The sequence below is a fragment of the Ictalurus punctatus genome, chromosome 12 (assembly GCF_001660625.3).
Source record: "Ictalurus punctatus breed USDA103 chromosome 12, Coco_2.0, whole genome shotgun sequence".
Classification (NCBI taxonomy): Eukaryota; Metazoa; Chordata; class Actinopteri; order Siluriformes; family Ictaluridae; genus Ictalurus; species Ictalurus punctatus.
In genome coordinates, this window is record NC_030427.2 from 13,409,997 (window position 1) to 13,434,797 (window position 24,801).

The 24,801-nt window shown below is 41.2% G+C and overlaps 2 protein-coding genes and 1 long non-coding RNA gene across 12 annotated transcripts; 2 read left to right on the forward strand and 1 right to left on the reverse strand.

The window, feature by feature from the left end:
- The first annotated feature begins 577 nt into the window (after positions 1 to 577).
- Positions 578 to 19,045, forward strand: abi2b (abl-interactor 2b). Of its 9 annotated transcripts, XM_053684271.1 has the most exons (12): positions 578 to 758; positions 6,046 to 6,213; positions 6,683 to 6,859; positions 7,022 to 7,039; positions 7,144 to 7,241; positions 8,071 to 8,217; positions 9,204 to 9,325; positions 9,735 to 9,914; positions 11,068 to 11,256; positions 11,442 to 11,528; positions 11,809 to 12,000; positions 13,202 to 19,045. In XM_053684271.1, exons 1-12 carry the CDS (start codon positions 642 to 644, stop codon positions 13,375 to 13,377), a joined length of 1,671 nt encoding a protein of 556 aa, XP_053540246.1. In that variant the 5' UTR covers positions 578 to 641; the 3' UTR covers positions 13,378 to 19,045. The 9 variants fall into 9 exon arrangements, with proteins under 9 accessions (XP_053540246.1, XP_017336785.1, XP_017336786.1 ...); XM_017481296.3 differs by lacking the exon at positions 9,735 to 9,914 and having other exon boundaries at positions 579 to 758; positions 9,204 to 9,334; XM_017481297.3 differs by lacking the exon at positions 9,735 to 9,914 and having other exon boundaries at positions 580 to 758.
- itm2ba (integral membrane protein 2Ba) lies at positions 18,096 to 24,361 on the reverse strand. 2 transcript variants are annotated; one of them, XM_017481307.3, is made up of 6 exons: positions 24,128 to 24,361; positions 20,506 to 20,637; positions 20,061 to 20,318; positions 19,569 to 19,679; positions 19,256 to 19,406; positions 18,096 to 19,073 (listed from the first exon to the last, which is right to left on the reverse strand). In XM_017481307.3, exons 1-6 carry the CDS (start codon positions 24,212 to 24,214, stop codon positions 18,988 to 18,990), a joined length of 825 nt encoding a protein of 274 aa, XP_017336796.1. In that variant the 5' UTR covers positions 24,215 to 24,361; the 3' UTR covers positions 18,096 to 18,987. The 2 variants fall into 2 exon arrangements, with proteins under 2 accessions (XP_017336796.1, XP_017336797.1); XM_017481308.3 differs by having other exon boundaries at positions 20,061 to 20,270; positions 24,128 to 24,358.
- On the forward strand, positions 22,472 to 23,745 carry LOC124628758 (uncharacterized). Its single transcript, XR_006983424.2, has 2 exons — positions 22,472 to 22,613; positions 23,433 to 23,745. It is a non-coding gene; the product is annotated as an uncharacterized LOC124628758 (long non-coding RNA).
- Positions 24,362 to 24,801: the final 440 nt, after the last annotated feature.

Genomic DNA, 24,801 nt, shown 5'->3' on the forward strand with positions numbered 1-24,801 from the left:
CTAAATTTACTAGGTTAAATAGAAACACAGTCATTGATTCATTGATTGAATATTGAACAAATAGATGACTTGTATGCCTTTGTACAAGCTAGCCTATTTGTTTTTCATGTCCAGAGACCAGAGGATCACAGCAAAATTTTTACTTTTGAATTTTTAAAAATTTTTAAAATTGTTTTTGTTAATTTTGTCTTGTGTTTTGGACTGTCAGCGCATGATCATGTTTAATTTTTGGAATTATATTATATTAAAACAACAAAAACAACAATAACAACAACAAAAATACGCCATGTATGAACCTTTGCATTCAGCTGTAGATGTCTTTTTTTGTAAAAAGACATTTTTAAAAATGATATATACTCCACATATTAAATAAAATAAATACATTATGAATATATACTGGAGGTGGGCAGTCACCTTACAAATTAATAACTTTTTTATTATTATTATTTGCTATCCATTGAATCTGCATGGCACCTTGAAAATTGTTCTTTTTAACCACTTTGTTTCAAATAATTAATGTGAAATTCTCCAACAGAGTACATCAGCACACCGCGCATGCGTACTGCTCTGCAACGCGCACGCGCGGTGCGCTCCCGAAATCCTGGGATTGTGTGACAGGCAGCTAGTAAAAAGATGTGAAGATGGCGGAGTTACAAATGCTTCTGGAAGAGGAGATTCCTGCGGGCAGAGGAGCTTTACTGGACAGCTATGCGAATTTAGAGCGAGTCGCCGAATATTGCGAGAGCAATTACATTCAGGTAATCGCCAAATCTTACAAGAATTTATAAAGAACCTCCAGCGTAGTAAACATTGCTCGGAAGGATCGAAATGATGATGGTCGAATCTCAAATGGTTGCTCACTGCCTAGAGGTGTGCGCTACATAGGGCGTGACGTAATGACTTTTACGTCACGTGTAGTGCGCAGTGCAACACTGTAGGCTGCTGTTTGGGATTGAGCCACTGAGTGCTGTTGACTGCTGTGGAATGATGCAAACAGCCACTGATGCTAGCTAGGCTAACTCGGTAGCTTGGTCGACGACAGTATGGCTGTGTTGCGTTATATAACGACGTGCTAATTATTATTATAATAATTATGTAAAGCTATAATGTTTGAACAAGACGCGTAAAATATGTATTTTTATTAGTTGTATTAAGCGGCCATTTTGTTGTAGAATTTAACGCCTAATGCTGCGTGTGTGTCGTTATAAAGCTAGCTCACTAGTAGCTCTGTATTGGCTTATTTCTAACAGTTACAGCATTTATACGTCAATAACATATATATATTTTATCGAGGAATTGATTCGCATTAGACACCCACAAGCTAGAATTATAGATACAGTACTAGGAAGAAAAATATCTTGCATAAAAAAGTCATACATATTAAAGGAGAAGTCTACCAAAAAATATAATAAATTTGTTTAGCTAGAGATATCTTTGGTGTGTTTATTCATTCCGTTGCTAATGTGTTGGTTGGTGGTGTATTTTCGTTATTCCCAGTGAGACGTGAGATGTCGTGTCCCGCGGTGACGTCACAGGGGGGACATTTTTGCGTGCTTGTCCCTTTTTGCTTGTCCAAGTTGTCCCTTCACCAGCCGCTATTATACTTTCTCTCACAACCAGTGAAGCTTGTCATGCTGACGGAGAACAGAGGAAGCAAGAACGTGTCAGTTTTGAAGACTTTCCCATGGTGGAAAGCTTTGCAAAAAAAAAAAGTTACAGCTTTACCTCTGACTGTTGACAAAGCGTGGATGCTGGAGACTCCTTCCTTCAATCCCTTTACTGCGTAGTGTTACCAGACGACAGTGTTTAATTTATGTCCAGTATTTTGATCAGCAAGAACACAAAACTACCATTTTCCTATGAAAATGGTAGTGGTGGGGGGTTGGCTTTTAATTTGCATAACAAAAAAAAATGCAGTGTACATTGACCAGGAGGAGTTCATCGGTGTGGAGTTGGGACGGTGGTGTCACACTGCACACTAAACCACACACATTATTGAAACGCTGTGTCTGAAGGACAATAGATATTTTAGTAAAGTGTGTTTGCTCAGTGACTTCGAACACGACAGACTGGTTATGCAAAGCATCTTTATACCTTGTTTGTCTCCATTAACATAATTATGACAATTATTTTTGGAAGGTTACCTCAGGGGGGAAAAGGAGTGTGTATATGTGTGTGTGTAGCCTAACTTTTGTTTGAGTAGATCAGTCTAGTGATGTGAGATTCCTCCTCGGAGACCAAAAGCATCACACATGTTTTTAGTATGTTGGTGAGTGTTTGTTCATTCCTGAAGCAGCAGGAAACACAGGTGTGTATCATTTACACACCTGGAGTGTAGGGCATTCATTATATATTATTTTGCTTATTTTATTCTCCACTGCAAGTGTTTTCTCCTCCTCTATTTTACCTTCTGTCTCTGTGTGCTCTTCACCTATGGCTTCGTTTTCATTTCACTTCCTCATCGCCTCACCGGTTCAGATTGAGTTTCTCGAAAGAGAAAGGTGTTTTGTTTTTTTTTTGCGTAATGAAAAGACAGAATCTGTACGGCTCGGTAATTAGTGTTACGGTGTTAAGTTTCAGGAAGCCGTTGTGGGTGTTTGTGTGAAGGAAGCGATCCGTGTGTCAGTTTTGGGGATGGCTGTGGACAAATAAAACATTTGTTAGTTGAATCGGAAAGTGTCGTCCATCATCTTTCCACACCTAGTAGGATTGGGCAATAGGAAGAAAATATTGTGCCATGATTCTCTAACGCAGTGGTTCTCAACACGGGGGTGTGAGAATTTATTTTATTTATTTTTTTAAAGAAAAAAAAACATAGATAGGGCATCATTTGGGGACTCTGTGTATTTTATTGCTTTTCAATTATAATGTGCGTAAATGAAAAACCCTGCGTTTCCTCTCCCTCTGTATTTTCTTTTAGCTGGGGAGAGGTGGAGCTTATCTGCCTTGTATCTAGCTGTCAGTGCAGACATGTGCTGCCAACTTAGAGACTTTTTTTTGCAAAAAAACAGTGCCTAATGACAAATCTAGTGACTTTTTGGACAAACTTTAGCAAAGTGTCGCTAATACTGTCCTGCAAGTGCGAGGTCTTGCTTTCCCGCTGCACTTAAGCCTGGTTTATGCTTAACGCTTCCGCAATAGCGCGAGGGAGCGCGTGCCAAAAATGATGTCCTTGCGTAGTGGGCATTCGAGCGCGTTGAATGTGCGAGGCCTCATTCTGCGTGGCGGTGTGCATGGCATTTTTTTTTTGCTGCGTGGTGCCGCGTCTGAAAATGAATGACGTGGAGGCGACTCTTGCGAAAGGTACGATTGTACAGGCATCTCTATAATCCATCCATGCGGGACCATAGAGAGATCCAGATGGCACAAAATTCATGGAAAGGTTTTTAAAAATAGTGGTTTTGATTTGCTTTGTACATACTGTTGAAAGAATAAAGCCAAAGCTGAAAGGTTTTTTTGGTGGTGTACCATGTTTTCATTCATCAGTATCTGCACAAATAAACACAGTCACTACACTAAACCATCAGACCCTGATTAAACCTCATTCTGCTGTCTTTATACATAGAGACGTTTACACTGATGGGAGAACATACAGAGTGTTCATTCTGTAATATCTTTCTTTTGTCTCTATACATAGAGACTTTTACACTGATGGGCGAACATTATCACCTGATTTTGTAAATGTGAGAAATGACATTTACAGGAAACACCCACTTTTTGCTTATGTCTACAGTAATTGCTCACATTTACAAAATAAGCCTACACTGACAGTATATTTCAAGAAAGTAAATGTCCATGTTTAATAAAAATCTTAATGAAATGAATAAAATACAAAAATCGGCTTTCAATTTAGTTTTATACATGTTCTCATATTTATAGCTGTATTTTATTGTAATGTGACAAGTGATAATCTCAAGGTTTATTGGGTTTTATATGATTCTTTGCTCTCTTTTTTCACACTGGGTTTTAGTGAAGTTTACTGAAAACAAACATCGTCAACAACAAACACGACGATTCCTCCTCAGCATTCAGCAACTCCACGCGGGACGCCTTGTTTGTAAGCGTTGCTATGGTTGTTCCGACAAACTGCTTCTTCTCTCAGCTACTTCCTGCTGATTTATAGGACGATTACTCGAGTCGTACCCTTTCGTTTCAAAGATTATTACAGCGGCGAGCGCGTCAAGTATAAACGCCCCATCCGTTTGGGGAGGTGCGCGCACAATCAGTGGAGGCTCGCGGTGCGGAGTCAGGTGGAAGTATAAACGAGGCTTCACACCTTTCTCTGCATCTGCTCTGTTCAGTGAGAGTCTGAGAGCCGGAGGTTTAACAATGTCAGTAAGGAAATGCATCCTTCATCCCAATTTACATCATTCACATGCGAATGTTTTTAGAATGTTTTACATGTAAAATAGTCCACGTTATTACAGCCTACTTCTCTTGTTCAAAGTAGTTATAGTGTTCAGAAACATTTCTGATCATTCATGTTCCATACCTGTCCGTTATATAGTTTTATAAATGTTATTTAAAAAAGAACAAGTTATGAAAAGTAATGAAAAAAGTACAAAAACACAAAGTTGAAAAAAAATCTATCAAAACAGATTAGATATTAGGTGATATATAAATAGATTTTATATAGAATAGATGATCATTATACTTGGTCTCCTCCAAGGTGGGGGGGGAGTGCCCCATGATAGGGGAGGCGTGGGGGGATGAGAACCTCTGGTGTATAAGATGCGTTTGGGTGAGTTAATTAACCCGCTAGTAAAGCGCTTCAGTTTACCAGTGTACATTCACTGTTAAGCTTCAGCTTAAGCGGCTCGATCCCCGACATTACTGACTATGACTGGATTATTTGAAACGCTAGAACTATTCTTTCTAGATTTTTCTTCCTTAAAAAACATTGTTAATGCATCGATTATATCATAAATGCGAATGCACGCAGTTTTTGCATTTGAATGTGCGTTAAATTCGACGAGTATTCGAAGTTCGAATTTTAATTTGACAGCCCTAGAGCAGACGAGACGACAGAAGCAGCATGAACAGCTGAAACAGTGGTAATGGGTGATATCGAGGTCAGCAAAAACGATCGAGGTCACGTCCGTATAGCGTACGACGAGTCGATAACGTAGTGAAGTGTAGAGGGAATTGTGAAGAGAAAAGAGTGTTCCTCAGAGATGGGGTTTCTTTAAATGGCAGCGTGCTCCATTTATTTTAAAAGCCTGCTGTCTATATCTATTTTTAAACCTCTGTATGCAGGCCTGCATACAACAAAGTAAGTAAGCTGTGTAACATGTCTCTTCACTTCTTTCATTTTTAATATTAAAAAGTCCAGGGCAAAAAACAAACAAATAAACAGAACAACAACAAAAAAAGGAGCACAGATACAGAAATGTACACCTGGTTCTTTAACAGTTGCATAATCAGGATATATTTTTGTCTTTATAAAAAAAACGATAAATTGCACTATTCAGTATCCGTTCGCCCACGTTTCCTCGCACGCACACACACGTGTGCATTTACACCCTCTCCCATTTATCGTCCACACTTCGTCCAAGTGACAGCGTCACCATGGTTACACTGGCACAAAATGATTGACGGCTTAAGGCGACCAATAAGGTGGCACCCTACCGTGGGTTTGGATGATGGCTTTCTGGTTTGTGATTGGTTTCGATGTTCACGCTCTTTCTGTCACTTGGAGATCAGTCATGAATGAGTGTGTGTGTGTGTGTGTGTGTGAGAGAGAGAGAGCGATGGAGAAGAAGTTGGTGTTGGAATAGAAATGCCAAACATCCCTGAATTTCCTCATTAGACAAGCGAAAATGTTTCAAACTCCAGTTGTTTATTTCCCATTTATTCACCGTGGATAGAGATAAGGATTAGACAAACATCTCTTGAGTGTTTCTTTTAAAAGCAGGTGGATGGAAACCCTGTTAAGTACAGGGTACACTACGCATCACTTCCTGTCATCACTTGGCATCATGTCACCGAGTGGGAGTCATTAATTACGCTCCGGCGTTAATCTGTCCTCCTCGTTTCTCTCTGCAGTCTCCTGATAAGCAGAGAGCATTAGAGGAGACTAAAAGCTACACTACTCAATCCCTGGCCAGCGTCGCCTACCTGATCAACACACTCGCCAACAATGTGCTGCAGATGCTCGATATCCAGGCGTCTCAGCTACGCCGCATGGAGTCCTCCATCAACCACATCTCACAGGTACACACATGTGGGGCTGGGTGATGTACATGACGACATAAATATAGTATATAAGAATATATGTTTATATGTAGGTATATACATGTTTTAGAATATTGTGATTGACTTTTTTTGTTGTTGCATTGCTCGCCCATATAATTCGCACAGCGGCCATTTTGAATAAAGCTCAATACAAATTTATTATTGTAGTTAATGGGACAGTGGGCCTCATTGATCACAATCAATACAAAACGATTTATTAATAGGAGCATTTACATAAGAAACACTGTGTTCATGAAAATTCAGAACATTCCGGGGAAAAAAAAAACGCGTTCGAGATCTCCCGAGTTTGTGTGAACGTACATATACGGAGAACCTTGAACTTTGAATCTGGCGGGAAGTTTTAGTTGGGTTTGGCTGCGCAAACGTTTCCGCGTGACTTTTTCGAAAAGACTTGACAGATGAGACCCGGCGTTTGTTCATTCTCTAGACGGTCGACATCCACAAAGAGAAGGTGGCCAGGCGTGAAATTGGCATCCTCACTACCAATAAGAATACCTCTCGCACACACAAGATCATCGCTCCGGCCAATCCCGAGAGGCCTGTGCGCTACATCCGCAAGCCTATCGACTACAGCCTGCTGGACGACGTAGGACACGGAGTGAAGGTACACCGGCGCGAAACGTTTACGTTTAATAGCAATAACATTTTCTTTAAAGCTTCTCTAACCTTGCTGTTTGCTGTTACGTGGAACTCACGTGTGTTTATCTAATCCTCTGCACTCTTAACACTCTGTGTCTTTTCTCTCTGTTGCCTCGTAACAATGTAGTGGTTGTTAAGGTTCAAGGTAAGGCGTCGTCCAGGTATCTCTTTGCATATGTGTGTATGTGTGTGTTGTAGATTTATGAGTAAGGACAGTCTAAGCCACACCTTGACGTTTGAATTTTACAGGTGAACGCTCAGAACATGAAAGCAGGCACGACCCCACGCACAGGTGCCCCTACGCAGAAACCACCCAGCCCTCCAGGCCCGGGGAAGGGCACTATTGGGTATGTGTGTGTGTGTGTGTGTGTGTGTGTGTGTGTGTGTGTGTGTGTGTGTGTGTGTGTGTGAATGAGAGAGAGTGCTGGTTTATTGGATTGCAATCGTTTCTTCTCCTGAAGTGGACACGGACTCATTTCTTACTTCACGTGAGATAATACTGGTCCAAACAATTGTGCTCATTAAAATATTAGACCACGCCCATTCGGACATTTCTTGTATGGGAATGATCAGAGACTTGAGGTGGAGTTTGTTTCTTAATTGATCGATACAGATGACACTTTTTTCTAAGGCCCACTTTGCAAACTAACGAATTCATGTCAGAAAACATCGTTTCTCGTCCACGGTTTCTGTTTCGGTTCGGATTTTGTTATTTTACAGTACGTTATGCTCAAGTCCAGCTGCTCCTGGAAAGTCTCACTCACAAAAGCTTTATTGTCTCTTGTTCTCTTTCACTTGAGGACTCTGGGACTCGTTTTGTGTTTTTCTCTTCCCTTTAAACGTGTGCGCTTTTCTTCCCTGACAGGCCGTGCTGGAAAACATTCTGTAAACTGTCGCTTTGTCCTATTCAGAACGTCGTGCATTTCATGTCCTTGTGTACTTAATGCTGATGTTTTGTTCCTGTTGCACCCCTTTTTATTGTGTGATTCTCTTCTCCTCATGCCCTGCTCCTTCACAACTTCGCCATGGTAACATAGCTGTCAGTCACTCAGTTACGGTTCTAAATGATCAGATGTCATTAAGGGGGTGGGGTGGGGCGGGGCGTTTTTTATTTTTTTTTATTTTTTAAATTGCCATCAAGAGATGTTAAACTGTGACCCCGCCCCCATCCGGCAGGCGCCACTCACCATACAGGACGCTCGAACCCGTGCGCCCCCCCGTCATTCCTAACGACTATGTGCCGAGCCCGACCCGCAACACAGCTCCGCCCCTCCAGAGCCCGGCACGCACCGCCTCCGTTAATCAGAGGACCCGCACGTACAGGTACACACACACACACACATCTCAACAACAACACCACCACCACCACACTTAGAACTCATAGAGGCGATATTCTATCTGAGGAAACATTACCCCTTACTTACCCATCCTCTCACTCTCTCTCTCGCTCTCTCACTCTCTCTCTCTGTCTCTGCAGCTCTGTGTGTTATTAACCTGTCTTGTCTTTTTGTGTCTCGTCTTTGTTGGTGCTGAAAATCACTAACTAGCCACTCACTAACTTCCTCTTTCCTTCTTTCTCTCTCTCTGTCTTTTTTACTTTTTCGTCCTCTGACCTTTGAAATAGTCATGACATCCTTAAAGAAGACCTCTCTCTCTTGCGCTCTCTTTCTCCTCACACTCCTTTCTCCTGTTTCTCTTTCAGCATCTTTTTTGCTTCTTTTTTTTCCTTCCTGTTTGTCTCTTTGAGCAGAACTCTTACTCCCAGACTTCTGTAAAGGATCAACTTGAAAGGAACAGCAAGAGCAAGATGATATTTCACACAGCTCCCAGCAGCATGTTACTACACGCACGCTGTCATTGGAAAAGGGATAAACGTAGAATTAAATGCAGACGCTCGAGTTTCCGGGCCTTAACGGGATCAGTGAATCGCTTCCTGGTCCACGGTGCTATTTTAAACCCTTTTTAAAGTGTTCTGTTTCTTTCCTGTGGCTTTCCCTTACAAAGCTTATTGATCGTCCTGGACTGAATGAAATTTATAGCTGCCGTCCTGCCAAAGGTCACCTTCCTGAAAAAGTAGAGAAGTGCTATTGATTTTATTTATTTATTTATTTATTTGTTTGTTTGTTTGTTTGTTTGTTTGTTTGTTTGCCCAGCACTGTGTTTAACCTGATTCCCAAACACCCCCCACCCCAAAGTATGCTGGATTGTATGTGAGTAGACATTAGAAAATCTCTTTCCTTTGTGTTTTTCTCTCTCTCTCTCTCTCTCTCTCTCTCTCTCTCTCTCTCTCTCTCTGTATGCTATTTCAGCAGTGGCAGTAGCGGAGGAAGTCACCCAAGCAGTCGCAGCAGCAGCAGAGAGAACAGCGGAAGTGGCAGTGTGGGCGTGCCTATTGCCGTGCCGACGCCGGCCCCTCCCACTGCTTTCCCAGGTAAGCAAGGTAATCCTTTTCATAGGTGTGCAAGCGGCCTTTAAAGTACCACCAGGTTTAAATAAGTGTGTGTGTGTGGTGGTGTATTCCTGCTTCACATCCGGTGTTCCCGGGACAGACTCAGCAGGATGAAGTGCTTACTGTAGATGAGTGAATGAAATTGAAATGGAAATTGACCTCAGTCGATCATTATTATTTATAATTCGTTGAATATGTGTAAACGTTGCTGTAATTGTTGTCTCTTATGACTGACACGTGATCTGCGCTACTACTACCAGCTCTTTCTTTCTCCCTGTGTTTCTTCCTTCTTGCTGTCTTACACGTTTTGTGCTCTCTCTGCTCCTGACCTCTCCGTTCTTCCTCTCTTCTTCCGCTCTGCTCCCTCGCTCTGCGGCCTGTTCTGTAGCAGGTACTTCCTCCACATCCCCAAACCCCCCCAAGCCCCCTCCCAGTGTGTCTATCCCGGCTCCCCCAGCACCTCCTCCTCCTCCTACCCCTGAACCCACACCTCCTGCTGCCCCTCCTGCTCCCCCTGAGATCCCTCCTCCCCCACAACTGCCCCCCACCACCGGCACCGTGACCGCGCAAGGTGAGTTGTCCCTTCTACCCTCATCGCCCGTGTTCCTGTGCCACATCCTCATTTGGGTCATCATTAGTCAAGAAATATTGTAAACACCCTACCTCCATTTTTATATTGTTCACGTCCAAGGCTTGACTGGTGTCAGGTTCCACTTCCTTTGTGCTTTTTATTGTGTCATTTCACTTGTACTTCTGTAGTGATCATCTTTATTTCCTGCTCTTGTGTCAGATATATCAGCTGTGATCGTCACATTACCGCTCCCTCCTCTTCTCCTCCATGGATTGTTGGTGGTTGTGTGTGTTTCTTTCTTTTCTTTTTCTTTCTTTTTCTTTTTTTTTTTTTATTTTATTTTAAAAAATTTTTTTTTAGAATCTTCATGCATCTCTCAATTTGTGCAAGCAGAATAAGCTTAAATGAAAGGTCTGACCAAGAAGTATGTGGACACCTATCCATCACACCCATCATATATGCTTGTTGGACGTCCCGTTCCAGATTTAGTCCCCCTTTGCTCTTATAATAAGCTCCACTCTTCTGGGAAGGTTTTCAGCTAGATTTTGGAGCGTGGCTGTGGGGATTTGTGTTCATTCAGATACAAGAGCATTAGTGAGGTCAGGCACTGATGTTGGGCAAAGAGGCCTGGGGTGCAGTTGGTGTTCCAGTTCATCCCAAAGGTGTTCAGTGGGGTTGAGGGTGCAGAACACTTGAGTTCTTCCACTTGAACATGTGTTCATGGAGCTCGCTTTGTGCACCTGGGCATCGCATTGCTTAGTTACAGTGAACCGAAGTTGTAATACAAAGACATTCTGTATAATTGTGTGCTTCCAGCTTTGTGGCAACAGTTTAGGGAAGGCCCGTACGATGGGCGTGATGGTCAGGTGTACACATACTCTTGGGCCTATAGTGTAGACAGATTTCCGAGATGAGTAGCTAGATAGGTAGATAAATTATATGTATTAATATTACCCTACATAAAATAATTTGAAGCAAGTATATGAAGGTTTGTTGAATTTAGATATGGCAGGTTTTGCCTTAATTGTTAGCTCCATCAGCCTCTAGTGCAAAATGAAACTGCAGACGTCAGACAGCATGTGTTTGTGTAATCGGCTCTAAACTCCTCATTCAGTACGTTTGATTTTGAGCGTTCTCTTATTCTGCCTTCTAGGAAATGGACCTCAGTTCTACAGCATGAACCGACCAATGGCACGGCAAAATACACCCTCGGTAGGCGGGTCTCTGCCGTATCGCAGGCCGTCCTCGGTCACCAATCAGCCGAGCAACGCACCTCAGAACACTCACGTAAGCATGAGCCAGACCCAGCTTAACGGAGGACCACACTACAACCAGAACCAAGGTGGGCTGTTGTGTGTTTTGTCGTTGTTGTTTTGGGTTTATTTTCTTTCTTTCTTTTTCTATTGAGAGTGACCCTAAATGTGGTTTCTCTGACCCAAGATGAGCTTTCGTTAAAATTTCTGTTTTCTGGTTTTGTCCTCACCAACCCTCCACCACACTTCTTATACATTACTTCATCTTTGGTAGCCTCCATGGCACCGCCTCCTCCCTCCATATTACAGATCACACCCCAGCTGCCTCTGATGGGCTTTGTGGCTCGGGTTCAGGAGACCAGTAAGTGTGCAGTTTAAACTGTGTGTGTGTGTGTGTGTGTGTGCGCGTATGCATGCAGTGTTCGCTCCACGCTTACTACTTCTAGGATTAGAAGCGTTAAATAAAAGATTAGTCTGTTGTATAGTCCGATTGGGTGTAGGGGTGTTGGGTAGCGCATGCTATACTTCTGTACAATCGTCTGATTCCATGTGTGTTACTTGTGTAGTTTCGCATGTGCTAGGTTTTATTCACACCAGTCTGTGTTGTCTCTAATCATTCTCATGTCTCCTCTGCTCTTCAGTCTCAGACGCACCTCCTCCTCTGCCCCCTGCGGAAGAGCTGGCGTTTGTGGACTCTGCTCCGCCCCCGCCTCCACCAGAGGACTATGAGGATGAGGAGGGCGACGAGGACGAAGAGTCGGCAGTGGTGGAGTACAGTGACCCGTATGCCGAGGAGGATCCGCCATGGGCTCCTCGCAGCTACCTGGAGAAAGGTTTTTAAAATGGCTTTGTTTCAAAACAGTGATGAAGCATGTTTATGATAATATGATGTTCAATACAGACATTTGGGCAACATAGTGAATTTTCCGTAACAAGAAAACAACTCTATGGTTCACCTACCTGGCACGTTTGGGTTGTGCAGATGGGAGAGAGGCTAATTTCCTGGCCAGGAAACGAGCCTTTTGTGAAGCTAGATCACAGTTTTCCAAGAAATGAAAGTGTTCCACCAATGAAGATTAAGCTCTAAAGCAAAGCTTGACAAAGTTTTAAGATCGAAACACTTTTTAAACATTTACAAACTCTACCTTTAACTGTACCTATATTATATAACATAAAAAGTCACAAAAAGCACAAAAAAATAGCATCCTGTACAGTGCTGGGAGAAATGTTCTAGGGATCCTTCCTTTTTTTTTTTTTTTTTTTAATATTTTTTTTATTTAAATAAGGTACTCATAACTGGATGAACATTTAAATGTAATAAACCAATGGTTACAATCAACGGTTACGCATTTTGATCAATTTGAACCCTTCTCAGACAATAGTAGACAAGGGTGGGCTGTAGTAGTATCAAATAAAATAATAGTTAAATAAATAATAAAACTTGATACGATATATTGTATGATGATATTATTATTATTATTATTATTATTATTAACTAGATAGGTAAAGTTCATCAATACAACCTTTGATCTTAGCTTGTTAGCCGTCTGAAAGTTTTAAATAGTAATCAGTTTGAAAACAAGGTAATGTGCAGTTTTAAGAAAACGAGAGTCATGGTAGGGTAGGTAGATAGGTTGCTAATACTTTTAGAGTTAGATGGTTAGATAGGGTGCCAATTCCTCTAGAGTCGATTAGCAATAATAATAACGTATGGTGAGGTAAAATAAACAAGCAATAGATTTAAATAATAAATAAATATATGAATAAAATAGTGCAATGTAGTAAAAGTAAAATATGATAAAATATAAGGTGTAAAAAAAAAAAAAAAAAAGATGTATAGTAAAATAATCAGTTAGGGGTTAAACTGGGCTTAATGACATTATCATTACGTTCCCTCAAATCCCATCTCACCAGGGGTGCCAATAATTAACTCATTTTGTTGCAGAATAGCGAGATGAACACTAGACTATGGCAGGTTTTCGGGGCGTTTTTTTGTCTGCCCTCTGTAATTTCTGCTCGTTTTTGTCCTCCCAGTGGTGGCGATCTACGACTACACGCGCGACAAAGAGGACGAGCTGTCCTTCCAGGAAGGAGCGATCATCTACGTCATCAAGAAGAACGACGACGGATGGTTCGAGGGCGTCATGAGCGGCACCACGGGGCTCTTCCCCGGAAACTACGTCGAGTCCATCATGCACTACGCTGACTGAGCCACCTGGAGGAGCTGCTCTCCATCTCTCACTCTCTCATTCCGTCTCCCACACTCAACCGACAACCTCTCTCTTACACATCCATACACACGCTCACACGCACAGACCTCATCACACATTGACCCAGAGTTGACACAGAACAACATCTGGACATGTGACAAAGAGGACGATCGACATCTGTATATTTGTGAAGATTTTGTTTCTTTTTTTTTCCAGACTCAGATCTATCTCATTAGTGAACTTTGTGTGTGTGATTGTTGGGAGACTGATATCTTGTAAGATTTAGACTTAAAGATTTTTAAGGACCATTTTTTTTGTCTTAATTTGAGTCTTATAGAAACACTAAATGTTCCTGCTGCTGGTTTTGCTCGACACTAGGTGAACTAGACTGTGTACTTCTGTTCCCTTGACTCGTTTTTACATTTTTTTCCCCCTTCCTGCACTGAGAGATTACTGAAGGACAGTGAGAAGGACGTCGTCTCTCAGCTCCTCCTTTCCCGACTCTCCTGTCACTCAGTGTTGTGGACACAAACATGATCAGCACATGAAACGGAGTATTCGTTTTCTCTTTCATTAAGGAAGGAGTCTTGTTCTCAGTATAGGGCTAGGCGATTATTCCGATTTTTACTTCCCAACCATCTCTGAAAATGTTGATAATGAATGGTCTCGCTGCAAACAGCCAATCAGGGCAAACCTGGCACAAATGATTGACATTAATCTAGAAATAGGCGGGGCCTGTTAAAATTATTTCAGCTCACTGCTCTTAAATCATCTGTTTCTTAAAGGAAAACTCTACTCTGAAACGCATTATACAGTCCCTCCAGGATTTTGCGATCGCAGAATTGAACGCAAAAGCAAGTAGAATCCGCGATAATCGGAGGAGCTTGCGATTTTTCTAAATTACTGCAGATTTTCCGCAGAATTGGGCAGAGGCGCCATGTGATGTCATCACAACGCGCACTCAGCCGAAGCCCTCTTCCATTCGCATGCGTCGAGCATGAGTACAGCCAAAAGGTCTCGTTTAGCAACGAACATCACTGCGAAAGACCGTGCAAAACAATTCAGTGAAATTAGTTTCGTCAATTCAGGTAGTTTTCTGCAAAATAAAAAAACCCCTCAGTGAAATCCTGTATGGACTGAATAAATATGTGTAGCCTATAATGTGTGTCACATGCTGACATCATGGCGAATCGTCGTTGGCGCCAAAAAACAAACTGGCCTCTATTCTCATTCGCAGTTTTCCAGCGACGTTCAGCATCATATTAATGCCAAAGCCAACGTAGGAGCATTAGAGATGTCTACTCCCTCGAAGAGAGCGCAGAGCAGCTACATGACGCTTCGGCAGAGGAAATGAGTTACGGCAGAGACTCCTCGATGACATCGAGGTCAGGATTCACACGTGGATCCTTCCTGAGGGAGAATCACACATGAGAAGATGAGAGACTGAGACACAGTAAATCACTAAAGCGCCGCTGCATCGCCGTGTTCGGATAATCTTCACTGTGGGTAGTCAGAAGTGAAGAGACCAACGTTAACTATAAAGATTAATACGCCGGTTATTCAGCGCAGAGTTTTCCTTTGAACCCTCATGAAGGCATTTTCTAAAACATCGATTGTAGTAATTTACCCCACATTGCCCAGCTCTAGTCTGCTCTAGTCTTTATTATTTATTTTCTCCTCCTCTCCCCTTTTCATTCCACTTCGTCACTTTGCAGTCTTTAGCGGTAGTTTATACCAAAGGATACCGTCAGATGTGCACAGTGGAGCGTAAACGACGGGACGAGTTTTCCGTTTCCTTTCTTACCATTGACACTTTTACATCAGAGATTTACATTGAAGACTTTACCGATTCTCTGTATTTGTGTGAGTGTGAGTGTGAGTGTGTGTGTGTGTGTGTGTTTGCTAAAGCTATTGAAATTAAGCTCGTGCCATAAAGAAGTGTTTCTAGATAGTCAGAGATGTTTATGAAGAAGATTCTTTACGATTCTATCACAGCTCGCGCCACTGCTGTTTGTGTTTGTGGGGAAAAATAACTGAAGCTCTAGAATAATTATTTTTTTGGACCAGCTCTGGATTTGAAAATACAACACTATGTGGATGTGATACTTATATTGCTTATTACAATTATTATTATTAATGATGATGATATTGGTGTATATGACTGACGTAAGAATAAGAGACCCTCCCCTTCCCCTTTTCATCTGCAATAAGGTTAGCACAGAGAGAAGATAGCACAAGCGTTTGTGTGAGTGGAAGAAACTGAAACCAGCCCGAACTGCTGAACATCCTCACAGAGCCGTGGTTTGTTCTCCTTCTTTTAAGTTGATTTTTTTACACTATGACACTATGAGGTACAACGATGTCTATACATGTGTTAGTGTGAGTGTGAGAGAGTGTGTGTGTGTGTGTGTGTGTGTGTGTGTGTGTGTATGTGAGAGAGAGAGAGAGAGAGTGTGTGTGTGTGAGTGTGATGTGAGCATGAATGTGTTGTGTGATCCCGATGGTTGTGAACTATTTGCTCGCCCGTGCAAATTTTCTTTCTTTCTATGGAGGGTTAGTGATCGTGTGTGAACTGACTCCTGCATGTTGATCATTTCTGTGACTTTATTATTATTATTATTATTATTATTATTATTATTATTATTATTATTTTCTGCTGATGGAGAATAAACTGGATTGATCTAGTCTGCACAACTCTCACTCTGCATCACGTGCTCTGTTCAGAACCTCAGGGTTTAAAATCGAAACATTTTCATTTTACTCGTAAATTTTTATTCATTTAATTTTTAAAGATGTTTTCATTTTTGTTGTTTTTACATACAATATTCACACAATTTTTTCCCCCTGTTATTGTTCACATGTGGAGCATGAGTTTTTAGTCTTCCACATGATTAGTTCGTTGTTTATTTTTCCACATTAAACAAACGCTGGACGTGAAAAATGATTTTCACGTGAATTTTTCAGGAGAGTTGAACTTTTCCCTGTTTTAGCACATTGAAACAAGTTTTTATGTGAATTGCATTTTGTGTAATTTAATTTTTAAACATTTCCACGTGATTCAAGCACAACAATAATTTAACAATTATTTTACAATTCTATTTACACCCCCCCCCCCCCCCCCCTGATTAACTTCCTTTTACGTGTAGGGAATGGGTGTTCTTTTAATGACATTTTTACATGGTTGTTATTATTTTCACAAAATTCCTTTCTTTCATGTAGGACACTTTTTTTTTCTTTTTTTTTTAAACACACAATTAATTCTTCACACACAGCTCCCTCTGTATGTACCAGAACAGCAAGGACAATCCTTTTTTTTATCGCTACACATTGAAAACTTTTGGGATCAAAAGATGAAGGAGATGATGGATTGGAATTCAGCTATCATTTTCTCATCTTTACATTTAGATATGTTAAAATTGGAACATTTTTCGAACAAACTTTTGTTTGAACCCACCCAATTAATTAATTGTTAAAAGTGATCAAAAATATTGGAACACATGACACGTAGGTGTTTATTGCTACCCAGGTGTGCCCTGTTAAAATGATTGGTGAAAGAATTAATAGCTCTGAATGTGTACTCTTGGTTTGAGCCCTAGGTTTTGCCTGTGAAGACTGCATTTGTTGTTAAAAAGGATAAACCAACATAAAGACCAGAGAGCTCTGTCTGGAAGAAAAGCAAGCCCTTTTGAAGCTGAGAAAAGAGCCAAGAGCTATCAGAGCCATTGCCCAAACATTGGGCATAGCCAATACGTCAATCTCGAATGACCTCAAAAAGAAAGACACCACTAGTGTACTAACAACCAGACATGGAAACAGGTCGGTCAAGGAAACAACATCAGTTGATGACAAACATTGTGAGAACTCTGAAGAAAAACCCAAGAACAACAATTAGTGACCTTATCAACAACCTCCACAGGGCAGGGGTGAAGGAATCACAAGCCACCATTTGAAGAAGCCTTCAACAGCAGAAATATAGAGGCTATAGAAGATTCAAACCACTCATCAGCAGTAAGAATCAGAAAGAAAAGGTCTGCTCATGATCCAAAACATACAAGCTCATCATTCAGGTGTGGTGGAGGTAGTATCATGGCTTGGGCTTGCACCGCTGCTTCTGGGACAGGATCACTAATATTAATTAATGGAGCTCATGATGGTAGCAGCAGAATGAATTCAGAAGTTTACAGGAACAGTTCGTCACTTTACACAGAAATGCATTCCGTCTAATCTGGAGGAACTTCATCATGCAGCAAGACAATGATCCAAAACACACTGCCAACTGAACAAAAGGAAGTGAAATCAGGGAGAAAAAGTGGAAGGTTTTAGACTGACCAAGTTAATCACCAAACCATAACCCAATTGAGCAGCATTTCACCTCGTGACGATGAGACTGAAGGGAGAAAACCCCCCTTAAAATAAACAACAACTGAAAGAGGCTGCAATAAAAGCATCACAAAAGAAAAATGCACCAGTTTGGTGATGCCACTGGGACACTGGTTCAATGCAGCTGAGAGATAAATATGAGGAAATGAAAGCTGACATTCTGATCCATCGATTCACTCATCTTTTGATCTCAAACACAAATGTCTTCAATGTACACCGAAAACAATAGAATTGGCCTTGCTGTTCCAATACTTTTTGAGGGGACTGTATAGGGATGTTTCTTTTGGACGGTTCTGTCTAGGCAGCAGCAACAACAACAAAAAAAAGCACAAGACAAATGAAGTGGTCCAGTTTTATTGAGTTAACCTTTTACACTTATTCATTTCGACTGTAAATGTTATCCACAATAAATGAACGCAACATGTTTAACTGAAATAAACATCTGTGGTATACGACCTAAACCATAGAACGCTTCTAAATCTGGTTTAATATTTAAATCACAAATAACTGAAATGTGAAAGGTCTGAAATCAACTTTCTGTATGATTCTTCCTGATGTCTTAATGCAGTTACATTTAGATTAATATTACAGTTAATAAAAGCAAGTTAAGAAAAACAACCTCTAATCAACAGAATTAATACGACAAAATTCCTACAGTTGTGTTTATTTTGTGAAGCTCCAGTGTACAAGATGGTGAAGTTAAACTGTGACAAAATATATATATATGTATATCTCCTACATATTCACACATTCCAGTGTACAATATGCTGGACTGGCCTGTGACTTTATAAAATAATTTTCACAGTTTTTATAAAGACACAAAAGTGATTTCTATTGCCTTGTGTTTATACACACACCTTAAGCTATACAAAATGTGTTTTAAAGTCCTTTCAGGGGAATTAATTTTGCGCTCCTTGAGCAGATCTCAAAGTGAAACTACCACCAAAATAATCTTCCCTATTTTACAAAAAGCCCAGGAAATCGTTAATTCACTCCGAGAGAGAAAGAGAGAGAGTGAGACACACACACACACTTTTAGATACACACTTTCCTTTCGGTCTCCACCACCCTGCTGCTGTACAGAACAAAAGGTCAGAAAGCAGAAGAGCACCACACACACACACACACACACACACACAGGGAACAGGAAGAGCAGGAGGTCAGAGGTGACATGCTAACATCTCACTGTACTCGAGTGGAATTTCTCAGAAACACTACTTCGTGTTGAAACTATTCGCAGATCAGCGTCTCCAACACAAACTTGTTCTCGAAATGGCGGATCTTGTGGCAGTTGTGCGCCTCGCGCTTTTGAATGCCTGTGAGAGAGAGAACGAGAGCATCACCACACTCCACTTTTATACTGACACCAAGTTACTCTGTTATTCTGACTAATATCTACATGATGATGGCAAAATATGTGTGCTAATGTGCATGGTATGTGTTCTTGTGTGAAGATGAATATACTTGTAGATCTGTATGTGTGTGTGTGTGTACCCACCTGGTATGGTGTCCCTGCGCTGTAGCTTGTAAGTGTCTTTATCTTTGCACAGCATGTAGATGGAGTAACCGAGCTGCTCCAAATCCTCCACCTTCTCCGTCACAACCATCTGCTCACGCACCATGTACGAGTGCGGCAGGTAGGTGCCAGCCTACACACACACATTATTTTTTATATATATATATATATATATATATATATATATATATATATATATATATATATATATATATATATATATATGGTTAACACAACAGCAGAAATCCACAGTGTTATTTCTTCTTTCTTTTCCTTGACTTTCTTTGTCAGTTACCTTGATGTTGATGAGCAGATCGAGAAGATCTCTGGGTGGCATGACGACGGAGGTGTTCAGAGGGGTGATGTAACACTTATTCAGACTCAGATCCAGGTAAGCAGTCAGACGCTAGAGAGACACAACACAGAGCAGGGGCGGGGGAGTGAGTAATGCGTCACTGCGCGTGCTCTTCTGTGTGCTCTTATTTAATGTCTCATTATATAACCATGTGATTGAAAAGCCTCTAGCTTAGAGTGTGTATCCAGAGTGTGGTGCGGTCCCTACAGAGCCTGACACACACACACTGACACACACTTGCTGCATGATAATACTTTGACTTAGCGATAAAAAGAGAAATGTTCAGTTTTTGTTAGAAAAGACTAAAAGGAGGTGTGTGTGTGTGTGTGTCCTCTAGCCTATAGCCCAAGCTGAGTGAGAATACAACCTATATACACACACCCTATTTGTGTGTGCGTGTGTGTGTGTGTGTGTGAGAGAGAGAGAGATTACAAGGACGAAGTCGTGCACGATCTCGGCTGCGTTGCTGTCGCTGAACTCTGGCACGGGCACGCTGATCAGCTCCACCTGCTCGCTCTCCAGAATCCGGACTCGTTCGTCGAGTCTCTTGAGAGGTGCGCCGTGCTCCTCGGCGTCGTCGTCGTCGGGGATCATGTAGCGCTCCTCGCTGTAGCTAACGCCGCAGAAATACACTCCCTCCTCCTGCGGAACAACAGCACCATCATGGTCGCGCTTGGCACTGACAGCACCCTGTGTGTGTGTAAACATCTCCTGCTTCTGATTAACCGTCCTCCTCCTCCTCATCATGAGCCAATAATCATTTACACAAGCTCTTCCGTCAAAACATTTCACATTTAAGACCCGTGTATGAATGCTGAAATACATCTACGTACTCCAAGAAAGCAAATGTTAAGACGGTGTGTGTGTTTTCTCTCACCTCCATGATATAATGCTTGTACAGGTAAGCTCCACCGACCACCACCCCGGACAGCATGAAGGCCAGACCCAGGCACATGCACCAGCACCAGGCCCAAGACTGCTGCCTGACCCGTACGACCTCCTCCACATCCTACATACACACACACACACACACACACAGAGTTAATACTGCTAATAAACATAACATATCCAGTTTTGGGTTTTTGTCCACACATACACACATTTTCAAAGCTTATAATTTTTTTAATAAATAGAAGCTTCAATGAGCCAAAATGCTGTTTTTGTGTGGATGGGACCCTGTGACAATGCTACTTAAAAAAAAAAAAAACCCACACACATCCGTATAATATATATATATATATATATATATATATATATATATATATATATATATATATATATATATATAGGGTAGTGTTTATTTTGGTCATCAGTATAATCTCTGTTTCCACAGATTTTTGTAGAACAGCTTTTATACAATTCAACTGCAAAAGAGCAAAAGGCATTAATGAATGAGCTGGCTGTTATTTGAATCCAAACCCACGAGCGTCGATCTGCTCTGGAACACGACCAGGACACAAACAGCGATAGCTAAAGCAGATGGTTAGGAGAACGCGCTTTGCTGCTGACAGTCATAACAGAGGATATGGCCAGCGCTTCCTATTTTAGTCCCCCCGGCTCTGACAATATGCTGCCAACTGTGGACTAAAAGGCACTTCTATTCTCTTCTCTTCATTGACAATAAGCACTCAGGGACTGTTTCCTCAATCCTTTGTTGTATTACACAGGATATAGACGTACTGTAAGTAAACCTGCACGATACAAAAGATTTACAACAACCTCTACATGTTTTCTAAAGCGCTTTGAGCCGAGCTGGGGGATTTCCAAAAATTTTAAGGGATTTCCAAGAAGATAATTTACACATAAATGTGTGTGTGTGTGTGTGAGAGAGAAAGTGAATGGGAAAGTTTGCTTTTCGTAGCCAGAAGATCTAGACGCTATATCAACACTGACGTATTCTGTAAGGATACGTTTATGGAAGGAGTTTCCAGTGTCGGCACTTTGAGAAGGAGTTTGTGCTTTCTCGGTCACATAACAAGTTGCAGGAATTTAAAAAAAAATTTGTCTCATATTAACTTCAGGAGAGAAACAAAATTGAGGGGATGTGAGGGAACTGCTCCTATGATGCATCACAACTGTGCCACAGCATTAAATGTAACCATAAATGGATTAAAAAAAAAAAAAAAAGTGTTAACAAAAAATAGTTATTGCTGACAAATTTCTATACAACACTCTGGGTTTTTTTTTTTTTTTTTTTTTTAAATATCTTCATGCATTTATTTTGCATTTATTAAGACAAGCTGCTCCTTTAATCCTGCGTATCTGCTGAAGTGGCGTCAGGAGAACAACGCTGAGGTAATGCAGGTGTGTATACAGCTGAGACTTGCTTTCTCCCAGGACGATGGTGCAATCCTGCAGTGGAACACAGTCACACCTGCTTTCCTTTCACCTAGTAACACCCGAGAGGTTCGAATTTCCCCTCTGAACGTTATACAAGTCTCCTGCCTCCGTGCTCTAGTATCCTCTGAACAACTTTCTGGATTCTCCCCGTTATAATATTCATTCCTAATATAAATAAGTAATTCCGTACACACACACACACCCCAAACTGTTTCCATTTGGATACAAAACTAACCATCGGATAACCGTGATCCAAAGTGGGGAGAAAAAATGGACTTCAGCTGAGAGACAAATCCAATCTGAGCACACTATGTTGCGGAAAGGCTCCAAATAATCCATTAATCAATAAACGTCTCTAAACACGGTTTGATCAGAGCCTGTGATATTCCGGGTGACGTATTCTTGCTAATCTGAAACTCAAACACGGAAACAGGGGTACGAGTTTCACCCTTTCACACACACACACACACACACAACCCTTGTCCTAACAGAGACGGTCTTTGTTGGAACGTGAGGTCTGGTATGAGGCTTTTTTTTAAGACTCAACTAGGCTTTGATCAGCCGTGTGGCAGAAAAGAGAGACGTCTGGAACCTGATCAGACCACACACACTGTTCTGATGAGGAATTACTGACAGCATACCACAGTGAGACAATCCTTTTAACTAGAGATTTAACAATCTGATACTACTGTAGTGGGGCTGTAGTGACATCAATTGTTTGGAAATGTTGTGAAACGGTTGTCTAAAGATAAAGATATATATAAAAAAACCCAAGCATTTTGCTTGTATAGGGAAATAATCGATGACCGGATGGTGTGATGTGACCTGACACAAAGTAATAATTTTACAACAACGCTGCTTCATTTTCTATATCAGCAGCTCTGTAGTTCCAGCTATAATTGAACAAATTGTTGCGAAAATAGGGGAAAACGTTTATTTATTAAAAAAAAAAAAAAAAAAAAAGACAGAAGGAGTCTCCACTGTTAGGATTCTTTAACACTAAGCTTTGCACCAGGACAGAGTGGTTTCTTGTAACATGATGAGCTGCACTGTTTTTAAAGCGAGAGAGAGAGAGAGGGGGGGGGGGGGGGGGGCTGGTGACGGAACGAGTATTTATCGCTGCTATAACGCATGTGGTGATAGGACGCTCCACAAAAAGAAAACGTAACTAGAAATGGACAAAGAGTATGTTCGTTAACACATGACAAAATGCCCATTGTTGACAAAGTGCTGTGGTATAAGAGCAATAAAACACTTCAAAACAGTAACGCTCAGGTTTGCGTCAGGCCCCGTTCACACCACGGCACTGTTGATTATTTTCCTTATTGCTTTATTCTTTACTTCAATACCTTGAGATCCTTCAGAATTCTGATGGTTGAAAAGAGCAGAGCTGCAGTGAGATCCTCTCTCTGTATAATTAATATCTCACAGCCTTTTCTCTTTTTTCCCCCCCTTCCCTCTCAGCTCGCCCACATCACACTGACTCATCACGATCAGAAGGTCTGATCTGATCTGCTCTGATTTGTGTGCAGCAGCTTCACACTCGGCTGAAACACAAGGCTGGAGTCTGGCGCCTGGAGGGAAAACCGGAAGTGCTCACTCAAACACTGCGGTTTGTGCCTCCTGCGCGGTTCTGCAATACAAAACACGACTCTGGAGGACGCAGAGCAAGCAAATAATTACCCAAATACACGTGTAATCATTTACTAAACCATAACATTTAAAAATTATGCAGACGTGTGCATTGTGAATCTTCCTAACCGGCCATGTCGCCTGGCTCCCGTTTTTTTTAATCAGGTCAGCCATTTTCTTTCTTCACAGTCTGCTCTCTCTCTCTCCTTTTTTTTTTGTAAGGCTGAAACTGAAAATGCTCTACAAACACCCTTTTGTTGCGCCTTTAAAATATTTCCAACAATAATAAAACATTTAGCATAATAGCTAGCGATTTTTTCTTCCTCTTCAGATGACTACACTGTTTATGCAGCAATAAATAAATGAACAAACATTCTTCTTTAATTTAAACGCTTGTTTTTTTGCTTTAAAATACGGGTTAACGCTTCATGTAATTAGTTATAATAATGAGTTACAATGTGTTATTACTACGTGTTACGTAAAAATAAATAAATAAAGTCTTCATGGCCTTTGTAAACTTAACTCACCCCTTCTTGTGGGATTAGAGCCTCGTCTTTTTCTCCTTTCTTCAGCTCTTTTTGCGCCAACGCCGAGTTAAATGTTACTTTAACCATGCTTGAACCTGGTTTAAATGAGCAAAACCTGAAAGGAAAAACGTCTCCACCGAGTAAACTTGATTGTCTGGCTGTAAACTCCGAGTGAAGACCGATGTTTGTGTGCTTCCACTTAACTGTGGCGCATTTAGGAAAATCCACTTTCACTTTGGAGCTGCGACCACCAGGCGGCGCAAAACAACCCACAAATTAAACTGGATTCTTTCTTTCTTCCTTTTTTCTTTCTTTACTTTAAAGTAAACCTCCAGTCTAAAATTCTAATTCTAAAATTCTAATTCTATTCTAATCTTTTTATAGAAAAGTATTTGTGATGTGTTGAGTGATTTTGGTGTTAATTTGTTGTTTAGTGCTGTATTGTTGCTGTTCCTGTGAGAGGTTAGGGGTTGTGTGCCACAGGGTGACAGGCTAGCATGCTGCTCAACAACGCTGTTTAACAGGAAAATACATTTCTACATTTCCCCCCATTGGCCTTTCTCTATCACGGCCCCCTAATAATATTCATCCCTTGACTACATCACTCTCCTCTCCTCTCCACTAATAGCTGGTGTGTGGTGGGCGTTCTGGAGCACTATGGCTGCCGTCGCATC

Coding starts and splice junctions, on each gene's coding strand:
- abi2b (XM_053684271.1), top strand. CDS start 642: ATGGCGGAGTTACAAATGCTTCTGGAAGAGGAGATTCCTGCGGGCAGA. Junction 759..6,045: donor GCGAGAGCAATTACATTCAG/GTAATCGCCAAA, acceptor TTCTCTCTGCAG/TCTCCTGATAAGCAGAGAGC. Junction 6,214..6,682: donor CCATCAACCACATCTCACAG/GTACACACATGT, acceptor TTCATTCTCTAG/ACGGTCGACATCCACAAAGA.
- itm2ba (XM_017481307.3), bottom strand. CDS start 24,214: ATGGTTAAAGTAACATTTAACTCGGCGTTGGCGCAAAAAGAGCTGAAG. Junction 20,319..20,505: donor ACAAGCATTATATCATGGAG/GTGAGAGAAAAC, acceptor ACACACACACAG/GGTGCTGTCAGTGCCAAGCG. Junction 19,407..19,568: donor ATCTGCTCATCAACATCAAG/GTAACTGACAAA, acceptor GTGTGTGTGTAG/GCTGGCACCTACCTGCCGCA.